We start from the raw sequence: 13,344 nt of genomic DNA, 5'->3' as shown, positions 1-13,344 counted from the left end.
AAATCCTTCTTTATATCCCAAAAAAAGTCAGTTTAGTTTAGCGCCATCGATTTCAGTAATCCACTCGTTCAACTGGCCAAGATAGAAATCCGAAAAACTACACCTTAACTTTGTTCAAACAAGTCAAACTACGTTTCTGTTTATTCCTCAAATGTAAATTAACTATAATATTTCATACGGAAAGAAGTATATTCAATAGGAAAACAAAATAAGCTGGTGAGCGTCCTCTTTATGGCGTGATGCCCCAAGACTGGATTTTCAAAGCTGACTCTCTCTTTTCAAAGTCATATTCTTTCTTCAACATTCATGTTTACAAGCCTGAAACCTTGGGACAAAGACTGTTGCCATCTAGTGGAAGCCATAGGAATTGCAATTTGGGAGCTGGAATCACATAGGACCCATAGCTATTCATTGAAAGATCATGGGATCTCAAAAAAAATAATTTTGTTTTTTTTTTCTTCGGATTTTCGACTACCATATCACTTGTGTTATACTCTCGTGTATTATTTTAACAGTTTTAGAAACTTCAAAGTGTTTTCTATTCCGTACTACCAATTATATGCATATCCTGGCTTCTGGGCCTGAGTAACCTCCCCTCTCCCCCCTCCTCCCTCCTCCCCTACCTCTCATTAAAGATATGTATTTCTCTCCTCTCCTCCAGGTCCCTGTTCAGCCAGTAGGACCAGACCACCTGTTGTTCTCCAGTTCCTATCTCCTCCCTCCTCCCCTACCTCTCATTAAAGATATGTATTTCTCTCCTCTCCTCCAGGTCCCTGTTCAGCCAGTAGGACCAGACTACCACCTGTTCCTCAGCTCCTCCTTGGACACTTATGAGCGCTTCGACCCTTACAACCACTTCCAGAGCTACGGCCGCTCCGAGCCGGGAGAACCCAGGGAACCCAGGGAACCCAGGGAACCGGGGATGGGAGCAGAGGGACAGGAGAAGCCGTGGTGGTGGAACTACTTTACTCAGGCAGGAGTCTCTGCTCCCACCTGGCTGCTACGGAACTTCTAGAAGACTGGACAGGAGAAAGACTGAAAACGGCACACTATTCCCTTATTCCCTCACACTATTCCCTTATTTGGTGCACTACATTTGACCAAAGCCCAAGTGCATTGTGGGGCGGCAGGGTAGGCTAGTGGTTAGAGCGTTGGACTAGTAGCCGAAAGGTTGCAAGTTCAAATCCCCTAGCTGATAAGGTACAGATCTGTCATTCTGCCCCTGAACAACCTACTGTTCCTAGGCCGTCATTGAAAATAAGGATTTGTTCTTAAACTGACTTGCCTAGTTAGGTAAAATAAAAATTATTTGTAGTTTGCATCCCAAATGGCACCATATTCCCTATATAGTACACCCTATTCCCTATATAGTACACCCTATTCCCTATATAGTGCACCCTGTTCCCTATATAGTCAAAAGTAGTGCACTGTAAAGGGAATGGGTGCTATGTGAAATGTCTCCTACAAGATTGGTTCTCAATCTTTTTTTGGTTTCTGTCCCCCATCACATTTAGCTCTGGCCGGAGTACCACCAACGTTCCCCCCATGTTCCCAGAAGGCCTTATGTTCTGTTTAGTCTTCCTGGCCAGGTACCCTGTCCACCAGGGGAACACCTACCTCCACTATGGGCAGGAATCTGATCATGTGTTGTGTCCTGAACAGGAATGATTCTGGGCCTCCATTAACATAATGGGTGCTCTATTATGTTTCATTAAAACATTCTAGTTCTGTCTTCCTCTGTGTTCTATTATGTTTCATTAAAACATTCTAGTTCTGTCTTCCTCTGTGTTCTATTATGTTTCATTAAAACATTCTAGTTCTGTCTTCCTCTGTGTTCTATTATGTTTCATTAAAACATGCTGTCTTCCTCTGTGTTCTATTATGTTTCATTAAGACATTCTAGTTCTGTCTTCCTCTGTGTTCTATTATGTTTCATTAAGACATTCTAGTTCTGTCTTCCTCTGTGTTCTATTATGTTTCATTAAAACATTCTAGTTCTGTCTTCCTCTGTGTTCTATTATGTTTCATTAAAACATTCTAGTTCTGTCTTCCTCTGTGTTCTATTATGTTTCATTAAGACATTCTAGTTCTGTCTTCCTCAGTGTTCTATTATGTTTCATTAAAACATTCTAGTTCTGTCTTCCTCTGTGTTCTATTATGTTTCATTAAAACATTCTAGTTCTGTCTTCCTCAGTGTTCTATTATGTTTCATTAAGACATTCTAGTTCTGTCTTCCTCAGTGTTCTATTATGTTTCATTAAGACATTCTAGTTCTGTCTTCCTCAGTGTTCTATTATGTTTCATTAAGACATTCTAGTTCTGTCTTCCTCTGTGTTCTATTATGTTTCATTAAGACATTCTAGTTCTGTCTTCCTCTGTGTTCTATTATTTCATTAAGACATTCTAGTTCTGTCTTCCTCAGTGTTCTATTATTTCATTAAGACATTCTAGTTCTGTCTTCCTCTGTGTTCTATTATGTTTCAGTAAGACATTCTAGTTCTGTCTTCCTCTGTGTTCTATTATGTTTCATTAAGACATTCTAGTTCTGTCTTCCTCAGTGTTCTATTACGTTTCATTAAGACATTCTAGTTCTGTCTTCCTCTGTGTTCTATTGTGTTTCATTAAGACATTCTGTCTTCCTCTGTGTTCTATTATTTCATTAAGACATTCTAGTTCTGTCTTCCTCTGTGTTCTATTATGTTTCAGTAAGACATTCTAGTTCTGTCTTCCTCTGTGTTCTATTATGTTTCATTAAAACATTCTAGTTCTGTCTTCCTCTGTGTTCTATTGTGTTTCATTAAGACATTCTGTCTTCCTCTGTGTTCTATTGTGTTTCATTAAGACATTCTGTCTTCCTCTGTTTTCTATTATGTTTCATTAAGACATTCTGTCTTCCTCAGTGTTCTATTATGTTTGATTTTAGACAGGCCCTGTCTAAAGACATTCTAATCACAACATTCATCCTCTGAGTTCTATCTTCCTCGGGGTTCTAACAATGCTTCTGTTTCAATGTCTTTCTGTTACAACAAGTGGACTTGTGGATCTGACAGGTTGGGACACACACACACACAAACCCTAGCACACACACACATATACAAACCCTAGCACTTACACACACACTTACACACACACACACACACACACACACACACACACACACACACACATACAAACCCTAGCACGCACACACACACACACACACACACACACACACAAACCCTAGCACACACACACACACACACACACACACACACAAACCCTAGCACGCACACACATTTGTCATTTTAAAGGATTGGGGGCAAATTCTAAACACAAGCAGCTTGTGATGACTTACTGCCTTCAAGACTCAGCATGTCTAAAGATACTCCCCTCCTCCCTACTCTCCTCTCCCCCCTACTCTCCTCTCCTCCTCCTCTCCTCTCCCTCTCTCCTCTCCCCCTTCTCTCCTCTCCCCCCTACTCTCTCCTCTCCCCCCTACTCTCCTCTCCCCCCTACTCTCCTCTCCTCCTCCTCTCTCCTCTCTCCTCCCCCTACTCTCCTCTCCTCTCCCCCTCCTCTCCTCTCCCCCCTACCCTCTCCTCTCCCCCTCCTCTCCTCTCCCCCCTACTCTCTCCTCTCCCCCTCCTCTCCTCTCCCCCCTACTCTCTCCTCTCCCCCCTACTCTCTCCTGCCCCTCCTCTCCTCTCCTCTCCACTCCTCTCCTCTCCTCTCTAGCTGTATCAGTGTATAGCTGTGTCAGTATATAGCTGTGTCAGTGTATAGCTGTATCAGTGTATAGCTGTGTCAGTGTATAGCTGTGTCAGTCTATAGCTGTATCAGTCTATAGCTGTGTCAGTGTATAGCTGTGTCAGTGTATAGCTGTATCAGTCTATAGCTGTATCAGTGTATAGCTGTGTCAGTGTATAAGCTGTGTCAGTCTATAGCTGTATCAGTGTATAGCTGTATCAGTGTATAGCTGTGTCAGTCTATAGCTGTATCAGTCTATAGCTGTATCAGTCTATAGCTGTATCAGTCTATAGCTGTATCAGTCTATAGCTGCATCAGTCTATAGCTGTATCAGTCTATAGCTGTATCAGTCTATAGCTGTGTCAGTGTATAGCTGTATCAGTCTATAGCTGTATCAGTCTATAGCTGTATCAGTCTATAGCTGTATCAGTGTATAGCTGTATCAGTCTATAGCTGTATCAGTCTATAGCTGTATCAGTCTATAGCTGTATCAGTCTATAGCTGTATCAGTGTATAGCTGTATCAGTCTATAGCTGTATCAGTCTATAGCTGTATCAGTGTATAGCTGTATCAGTGTATAGCTGTATCAGTCTATAGCTGTATCAGTGTATAGCTGTATCAGTGTATAGCTGTATCAGTGTATAGCTGTATCAGTGTATAGCTGTGTCAGTCTATAGCTGTATCAGTCTATAGCTGTATCAGTCTATAGCCTACCAGAATCAAGACCCTCTTGATAAATCACTATTACACGTTTTGTCCGTCAGATGCTTTTCATTTCAGATTAAAAATTGATAAAAGGGATGAGGAATCCATTGGTCTTGCTATTTGCATGATTTAGGGTGTTGTTTACACTACTGGCCACTAGATGGCGCCACAGTACACAAAATCAACCACCAGGCATTCACACTGCTTTGATGGGAGATGTCATGAGTTATTTTAACCACAAGGGGGCGCAACCGTACATTAAATGAAGACCAGGCCACCTTCCACCCAGACGGAGAATGAAAAACAAGAGAGTAGAAAGATGAGAAATTGTCCAGGCGTTGGGATTTAGAGAGAGAGATGTTATTCAAGTCTGTGTTATGTCCCAGTTATCTCTCCTTCCTCCTGAAGTGTACACTCATTCACTAGGCATACTGCCCACAAATGATCTCTTCTTCCTCCTGAAGAGTACACTCCTTCACTAGGCCTACTGCCCTCAAGTCATAAAGCATTGGATTGGTGTTGTGGTGACATGGGCTAGAGAGAGTTTCCATACGCCCAGTCATTCCCTTTCAAATCCACGATAGGGAAGTGAACAAGTGCTCACTTGGAGAGATAATTGGGACGCACCCATTGTGCCAAAGTCAAAGGGAGGCAAGATAATTCAATAGATATGAAGTAGAGAGTAGCCTTATAGGCTTCTTCGTCTTCTTCTTCTTCTTCTCCTGGCTGTTAAATAACACTGACCACAAATATATAAACGGGGGCCTCCCGGGTGGGGCAGTGGTCTAAGGCTGTGTCGCTAGAGATTCTGGGATTGAGTCCAGGCCCTGTCTCTGTGGTCTAAGGCTGTGCCGCTAGAGATTCTGGGATTGAGTCCAGGCCCTGTCTCAGTGGAGATTCTGGGATTGAGTCCAGGCCCTGTCTCAGTGGTCTAAGGCTGTGCCGCTAGAGATTCTGGGATTGAGTCCAGGCCCTGTCTCAGCTGACCGGGAGACTCATGAGGCGACGCACAATTTCCCCAGCGACGTCCGGGTTAGGGTAGGGTTTGGCCGGCAGGGATGTCCTTGTCCCATCATGCACTAGCGGCTCCTGTGGGCGCAGTGCACGCTGACACGGTTGCCAGGTGTACGGTGTTAACGGTGTAGGGTTAAGTGGGCGTTGTGTTAAGAGGCAATGCTGCTGGCTTCAAGGGTTAAGTGGGCGTTGTGTTAAGAGGCAATGCTGCTGGGTTGTGTTTCGGAGGACGCACGGCTCCAAACCTTCGCCTCTCCCGAGAGGAGCCAGGCCAATCAGAAGGAGTTTTTTCCCCACAAAAGGGCTTTATTACAGACAGAAATACTCCTCAGTTTCATCAGCTGTCTGTTTGACTGGTGTCAGACCATCCCGCAGGTAAAGAAGCCAGCTGTGGAGGTCCTGGACTGGCATGGTTACACATTTGTCTGCGGTTGTGAGGCCGGTTGGACGTACCACCAAATTCTCTTAATCGACATTAGAGGCGGCTTATGGTAGAGAAATGAACATTCAATTCTCTGGCAACAGCTGTGGTGGACATTCCCTGCAGTCAGCATGTCAATTATACTCTCCCTCAAAACTTGAGACATCTGTGGCATTGTGTTGTGTGACAAAACTGGACATTTTGAAGTGGCCTTTCATTGTCCCCAGCACAAGGTGCACCTGTGGAATGATAAAGCTGTTTAATCAGCTTCTTGATATGCCACACTTGTCAGAGAATAAATAAGCTTTTTGTGCCTACATGTTGTGTTTATGTTTCTGTTCAGTGTATTTTAGACCCAGGCCTACTCCACTACACTTCCACTGTGAACACACACATAATCACTGAACGAAAATATACTAAACTAAAGCTGTACATTGTTAAAAGGTTCCTGGAGGGGATCCTTCAGGGGTTCTTCAAACTGAAACACTAACTAAACACCAACTAAAGAGGTTCCCTGAAGAACCCCCACCAACTAAAGAGGTTCCTTTGAAGAACCCCCACCAACTAAAGAGGTTCCTTGAAGAACCCCCACCAACTAAAGAGGTTCCTTTGAAGAACCCCCACCAACTAAAGAGGTTCCTTGAAGAACCCCCACCAACTAAAGAGGTTCCTTTGAAGAACCTCCACCAACTAAAGAGGTTCCTTGAAGAACCCCTAATTTACCCTTGTTGAACCACTACTTTTTTAGAGCGATAGTGATTGTTGCACTCAAATAATTAGGGATTCAACAAGGGTAAATTAGGGGTTCAACAAGGGTAAATTAGGGGTTCAACAAGGGTAAATGAGAGGTTCAACAAGGGTAAAGGAGGGGTTCAACAAGGGTTCTTCGGTTCCAAGCAAGGCAGAGAGATTTGGATATTATTTGTCCCCTGAAGTTGTGTAGCTCTAATTAAACCAAGGACTTGAAAATCTCTATTTCATGTCCCCAATCCTGTTCTGTCCTCCCTAAGTCAGGTCTTAGACAGGGACATGGGTGGATCCATCCTGTTCTGCCCTCCCTGAGTCAGGTCTCAGACAGGGACATGGGTGGATCAATCCTGTTCTGTCCTCCCTGAGTCAGGTCTTAGACAGGGACATGAGTGGATCAATCCTGTTCTGTCCTCCCTGAGTCAGGTCTTAGACAGGGACATGGGTGGATGCATCCTGTTCTGTCCTCCCTGAGTCAGGTCTTAGACAGGGACATGGGTGGATCAATCCTGTTCTGTCCTCCCTGAGTCAGGTTTTAGACAGGGACATGGGTGGATCAATCCTGTTCTGTCCTCCCTGAGTCAGGTCTTAGACAGGGACATGGGTGGATGCATCCTGTTCTGTCCTCCCTGAGTCAGGTCTTAGACAGGGACATGGGTGGATGCATCCTGTTCTGTCCTCCCTGAGTCAGGTCTTAGACAGGGACATGGGTGGATGCATCCTGTTCTGTCCTCCCTGAGTCAGGTCTTAGACAGTGACATGAGTGGATCAATCCTGTTCTGTCCTCCCTGAGTCAGGTCTTAGACAGGAACATGGGTGGATCAATCCTGTTCTGTCCTCCCTGAGTCAGGTCTTAGACAGGGACATGGGTGGATGCATCCTGTTCTGTCCTCCCTGAGTCAGGTCTTAGACAGGGACATGGGAGTACACCAAATGAACCACCAGGCATTCACACTGCTTTGATGGGAGATGTCATGAGTTATTTTAACCACAAGAGGGCGCAACCGTACATTAAATGAAGACCAGGCCACCTTCCACCCACAGGGGTAGACATTAAACTATTGACGGAGAATGAAAAACAAGAGAGTAGAAAGATGAGAAATTGTCCAGGCGTTGGGATTTAGAGAGAGAGATGTTATTCAAGTCTGTGTTATGTCCCAGTTATCTCTCCTTCCTCCTGAAGTGTACACTCATTCACTAGGCATACTGCCGACAAATGATCTCTCCTTCCTCCTGAAGTGTACACTCCTTCACTAGGCCTACTGCCCTCAAGTCATAAAGCATTGGATTGGTGTTGTGGTGACATGGGCTAGAGAGAGTTTCCATACACCCAGTAGGCCTACTGCCCTCAAGTCATAAAGCATTGGATTGGTGTTATGGTGACATGGGCTAGAAAGAGTTTCCATATACCCAGTCATTCCCTTTCAAATCCACGATAGGGAAGTGAACAAGTGCTCACTTGGAGAGATAATTGAGACGCACCAATTGTGCCAAAGTCAAAGGGAGGCAAGATAATTCAATAGATATGAAGTAGAGAGTAGCCTTATAGGCTTCTTCGTCTTCTTCTTCTTCTTCTCCTGGCTGTTAAATAACACTGACCACAAATATATAAACGGGGGCCTCCTGGGTGGGGCAGTGGTGTAAGGCTGTGCCGCTAGAGATTCTGGGATTGAGTCCAGGCCCTGTCTCAGTGGTCTAAGGCTGTGCCGCTAGAGATTCTGGGATTGAGTCCAGGCCCCGTCTCAGTGGTCTAAGGCTGTGCCGCTAGAGATTCTGGGATTGAGTCCAGGCCCCGTCTCAGTGGTCTAAGGCTGTGCCGCTAGAGATTCTGGGATTGAGTCCAGGCCCTGTCTCAGTGGTGTAAGGCTGTGCCGCTAGTGATTCTGGGATTGAGTCCAGGCCCTGTCTCAGTAGAGATTCTGGGATTGAGTCCAGGCCCTGTCTCAGTGGTCTAAGGCTGTGCCGCTAGAGATTCTGGGATTGAGTCCAGGCCCTGTCTCAGTGGTCTAAGGCTGTGCAGCTAGAGATTCTGGGATTGAGTCCAGGCCCTGTCTCAGTGGTCTAAGGCTGTGCCGCTAGTGATTCTGGGATTGAGTCCAGGCCCTGTCTCAGTGGTGTAAGGCTGTGCCGCTAGTGATTCTGGGATTGAGTCCAGGCCCTGTCTCAGTAGAGATTCTGGGATTGAGTCCAGGCCCTGTCTCAGTGGTCTAAGGCTGTGCCGCTAGAGATTCTGGGATTGAGTCCAGGCCCTGTCTCAGCTGACCGGGAGACTCATGAGGCGGCGCACAATTTCCCCAGCGACGTCCGGGTTAGGGTAGGGTTTGGCCGGCAAGGATGTCCTTGTCCCATCATTCACTAGCGGCTCCTGTGGGCGCAGTGCACGCTGACACGGTTGCCAGGTGTACGGTGTTAACGGTGTAGGGTTAAGTGGGCGTTGTGTTAAGAGGCAATGCTGCTGGCTTCAAGGGTTAAGTGGTCGTTGTGTTAAGAGGCAATGCTGCTGGCTTCAAGGTTTAAGTGAGCATTGTGTTAAGAGGCAATGCTGCTGGGTTGTGTTTCGGAGGACGCACGGCTCCAAACCTTCTCCTCTCCCGAGGGGAGCCAGGCCAATCAGAAGGAGTTTTTTCCCCACAAAAGGGCTTTATTACAGACAGAAATACTCCTCAGTTTCACCAGCTGTCTGTTTGACTGGTCTCAGACCATCCCGCAGGTAAAGAAGCCAGCTGTGGAGGTCCTGGACTGGCATGGTTACACATTTGTCTGCGGTTGTGAGGCCGGTTGGACGTACCACCAAATTCTCTTAATCGACATTAGAGGCGGCTTATGGTAGAGAAATGAACATTCAATTCTCTGGCAACAGCTGTGGTGGACATTCCCTGCAGTCAGCATGTCAATTATACTCTCCCTCAAAACTTGAGACATCTGTGGCATTGTGTTGTGTGACAAAACTGCACATTTTGAAGTGGCCTTTCATTGTCCCCAGCACAAGGTGCACCTGTGGAATGATAAAGCTGTTTAATCAGCTTCTTGATATGCCACACTTGTCAGAGAATAAATAAGCTTTTTGTGCCTACATGTTGTGTTTATGTTTCTGTTCAGTGTATTTTAGACCCAGGCCTACTCCACTACACTTCCACTGTGAACACACACATAATCACTGAACGAAAATATACTAAACTAAAGCTGTACATTGTTAAAAGGTTCCTGGAGGGGATCCTTCAGGGGTTCTTCAAACTGAAACACTAACTAAACACCAACTAAAGAGGTTCCCTGAAGAACCCCCACCAACTAAAGAGGTTCCTTTGAAGAACCCCCACCAACTAAAGAGGTTCCTTGAAGAACCCCCACCAACTAAAGAGGTTCCTTTGAAGAACCCCCACCAACTAAAGAGGTTCCTTGAAGAACCCCCACCAACTAAAGAGGTTCCTTTGAAGAACCCCCACCAACTAAAGAGGTTCCTTGAGGAACCCCCACCAACTAAAGAGGTTCCTTTGAAGAACCCCCACCAACTAAAGAGGTTCCTTTGAAGAACCCCCACCAACTAAAGAGGTTCCTTGAAGAACCCCCACCAACTAAAGAGGTTCCTTTGAAGAACCCCCACCAACTAAAGAGGTTCCTTGAAGAACCCCCACCAACTAAAGAGGTTCCTTTGAAGAACCTCCACCAACTAAAGAGGTTCCTTGAAGAACCCCTAATTTACCCTTGTTGAACCACTACTTTTTTAGAGCGATAGTGATTGTTGCACTCAAATAATTAGGGATTCAACAAGGGTAAATTAGGGGTTCAACAAGGGTAAATTAGGGGTTCAACAAGGGTAAATGAGAGGTTCAACAAGGGTAAAGGAGGGGTTCAACAAGGGTTCTTCGGTTCCAAGCAAGGCAGAGAGATTTGGATATTATTTGTCCCCTGAAGTTATGTAGCTCTAATTAAACCAAGGACTTGAAAATCTCTATTTCATGTCCCCAATCCTGTTCTGTCCTCCCTAAGTCAGGTCTTAGACAGGGACATGGGTGGATCCATCCTGTTCTGCCCTCCCTGAGTCAGGTCTCAGACAGGGACATGGGTGGATCAATCCTGTTCTGTCCTCCCTGAGTCAGGTCTTAGACAGGGACATGGGTGGATCCATCCTGTTCTGTCCTCCCTGAGTCAGGTCTTAGACAGGGACATGGGTGGCTCAATCCTGTTTTGTCCTCCCTGAGTCAGGTCTCAGAAAGAAACATGGGTGGATCAATCCTGTACTGTCCTCCCTGAGTCAGGTCTTAGACAGGGACATGGGTGAATAAATCCTGTTCTGTCCTCCCTGAGTCAGGTCTTAGACAGGGACATGAGTGGATCAATCCTGTTCTGTCCTCCCTGAGTCAGGTCTTAGACAGGGACATGAGTGGATCAATCCTGTTCTGTCCTCCCTGAGTCAGGTCTTAGACAGGGACATGGGTGGATCAATTCTGTTCTGTCCTCCCTGAGTCAGGTCTTAGACAGGGACATGGGTGGATCAATCCTGTTCTGTCCTCCCTGAGTCAGGTCTTAGACAGGGACATGGGTGGATCAATCCTGTACTGTCCTCCCTGAGTCAGGTCTTAGACAGGGACATGAGTGGATCAATCCTGTTCTGTCCTCCCTGAGTCAGGTCTTAGACAGGGACATGGGTGGATCAATCCTGTACTGTCCTCCCTGAGTCAGGTCTTAGACAGGGACATGAGTGGATCAATCCTGTTCTGTCCTCCCTGAGTCAGGTCTTAGACAGGGACATGGGTGGATCAATCCTGTTCTGTCCTCCCTGAGTCAGGTCTTAGACAGGGACATGAGTGGATCAATCCTGTTCTGTCCTCCCTGAGTCAGGTCTTAGACAGGGACATGGGTGGATCAATTCTGTTCTGTCCTCCCTGAGTCCCCCAAAATACTACAGTAAATACTACAGTACAGTCTCCAAAACAATACAGTAAATAAATACTACTGTAAATCTACTGTAAATCCCCCCAAAACTACAGTAAATACTACAGTTTTCTTATACTACAGTATTTTTTTCCAGGTCTGTCTGTCTGTAGTGCACTATATAGGGCCCTGGTCTAAAGTAGTGCACTATATAGGGTCCAGGTCTAAAGTAGTGCACTATATAGGGCCCTGGTCTAAAGTAGTGCACTATATAGGGTCCAGGTCTAAAGTAGTGCACTATATAGGGTCCAGGTCTAAAGTAGTCCACTATATAGGGCCCTGGTCTAAAGTAGTGCACTATACAGGGAATAGGGTGCCATTTTGGAGTCACAATACTCTGTGCTTTTTAAGGGTAGCTCTAATTATGAATGAATTAGTTTCAGGGTCAGCTGATGCTACCTGCTTTAATCGCAGTGACCCCCAGCCCGACCCCGGGCCACCATTGAGCCTCCAAGTAGTCAAATCTCCATCTGCATCCCAAATGGGACCCTATTCCCTATATAGTGCCCTACGTTTGACCAGAGCCCTATTCCCTATATAGTGCCCTACGTTTGACCAGAGCCCTATTCCCTATATAGTGCACTACTTTAGACCAGAGCCCTATTCCCTATATAGTGAACTACTTTAGACCAGAGCCCTATTCCCTATACAGTGCACTACTTTAGACCAGGGCCCTAAATAGTGCTGTAGTTTAAACCAGGACTCTATATAGTACACTACTTTAGACCAGATGCCCATGGCTGTCCCTAGGGGAATAAAGTAGGGCACTATATAGTGCACTACTTTAGACCAGATGGCTGTCCCTAGGGGAATAAAGTAGGGCACTATATAGGGAAGAGGGTTCCATTTGGGACAGATATTGTCTCAACCAGAGTGTGTTGATGGTGAGAGATCCACTTCTCTCTTTCTTTCTCTGTTCCTGATGGGTTTATTTTGAAATGTTACCTCACTCCTTCTCTCTTTCCTTCGCTGCCTGTCGGTATGCGTGTCTGTCCATCTGTCTCACTCCTCTCTTTCCTTCGCTGCCTGTCGGTATGCGTGTCTGTCTGTCTCACTCCTTCTCACTTTCCTTCGCTGCCTGTCGGTATGCGTGTCTGTCCATCTGTCTCACTCCTTCTCTCTTTCCTTCGCTGCCTGTCGGTATGCGTGTCTGTCCATCTGTCTCACTCCTTCTCACTTTCCTTCGCTGCCTGTCGGTATGCGTGTCTGTCTGTCTGTCTCACTCCTTCTCTCTTTCCTTCGCTGCCTGTCGGTATGCGTGTCTGTCTGTCTGTCTCACTCCTCTCTTTCCTTCGCTGCCTGTCGGTATGCGTGTCTGTCCATCTGTCTCACTCCTTCTCTCTTTCCTTCGCTGCCTGTCGGTATGCGTGTCTGTCCATCTGTCTCACTCCTTCTCTCTTTCCTTCGCTGCCTGTCGGTATGCGTGTCTGTCCATCTGTCTCACTCCTTCTCTCTTTCCTTCGCTGCCTGTCGGTATGCGTGTCTGTCCATCTGTCTCACTCCTTCTCTCTTTCCTTCGCTGCCTGTCGGTATGCGTGTCTGTCCATCTGTCTCACTCCTTCTCTCTTTCCTTCGCTGCCTGTCGGTATGCGTGTCTGTCTGTCTCCCCCCTCTCTCTCCGTCTCCCCCCCCTCTCTCCGTCTCCCCCCTCTCTCTGTCTCTCTCTCTCTGTCTCTCTCTCTCCCCTCATCTCCCTCTCTCTCTCTCCATCTCCCCCTCTCTCCCCCCCCTCTCTCTCTCTCTCTCTCTCTCTCTCTCTCTGTCTCCCCCCTCTCTCTCCGTCTCCCCTCTCTCTCTCT

The 13,344-nt window shown here is 46.4% G+C and overlaps 1 protein-coding gene across 7 annotated transcripts in view; it reads left to right on the top strand.

Annotated features, from left to right (window-relative positions):
- The window catches only part of LOC110511271 (carboxypeptidase Z), a 36,277-nt gene extending 34,274 nt beyond the window's left edge, over positions 1–2,003 (top strand). For all 7 annotated transcript variants that reach the window (XM_090188191.1, XM_090188193.1, XM_090188194.1 and 4 more), the window contains one exon: positions 770–2,003. In XM_090188191.1, the coding sequence (XP_090044317.1) occupies positions 770–1,015 (246 nt within the window). In that variant the 3' untranslated portion in view covers positions 1,016–2,003. The remainder of the gene's footprint in view (positions 1–769) is intronic.
- Positions 2,004–13,344: the final 11,341 nt, after the last annotated feature.

The sequence above is a fragment of the Oncorhynchus mykiss genome, chromosome 10 (assembly GCF_057628025.1).
Source record: "Oncorhynchus mykiss isolate SJ-2025 chromosome 10, ASM5762802v1, whole genome shotgun sequence".
NCBI lineage: Eukaryota > Metazoa > Chordata > Actinopteri > Salmoniformes > Salmonidae > Oncorhynchus > Oncorhynchus mykiss.
The sequence above is the reverse complement of the archived record's forward strand: the minus strand, read 5'-3'. Positions and strand labels throughout refer to the sequence as shown.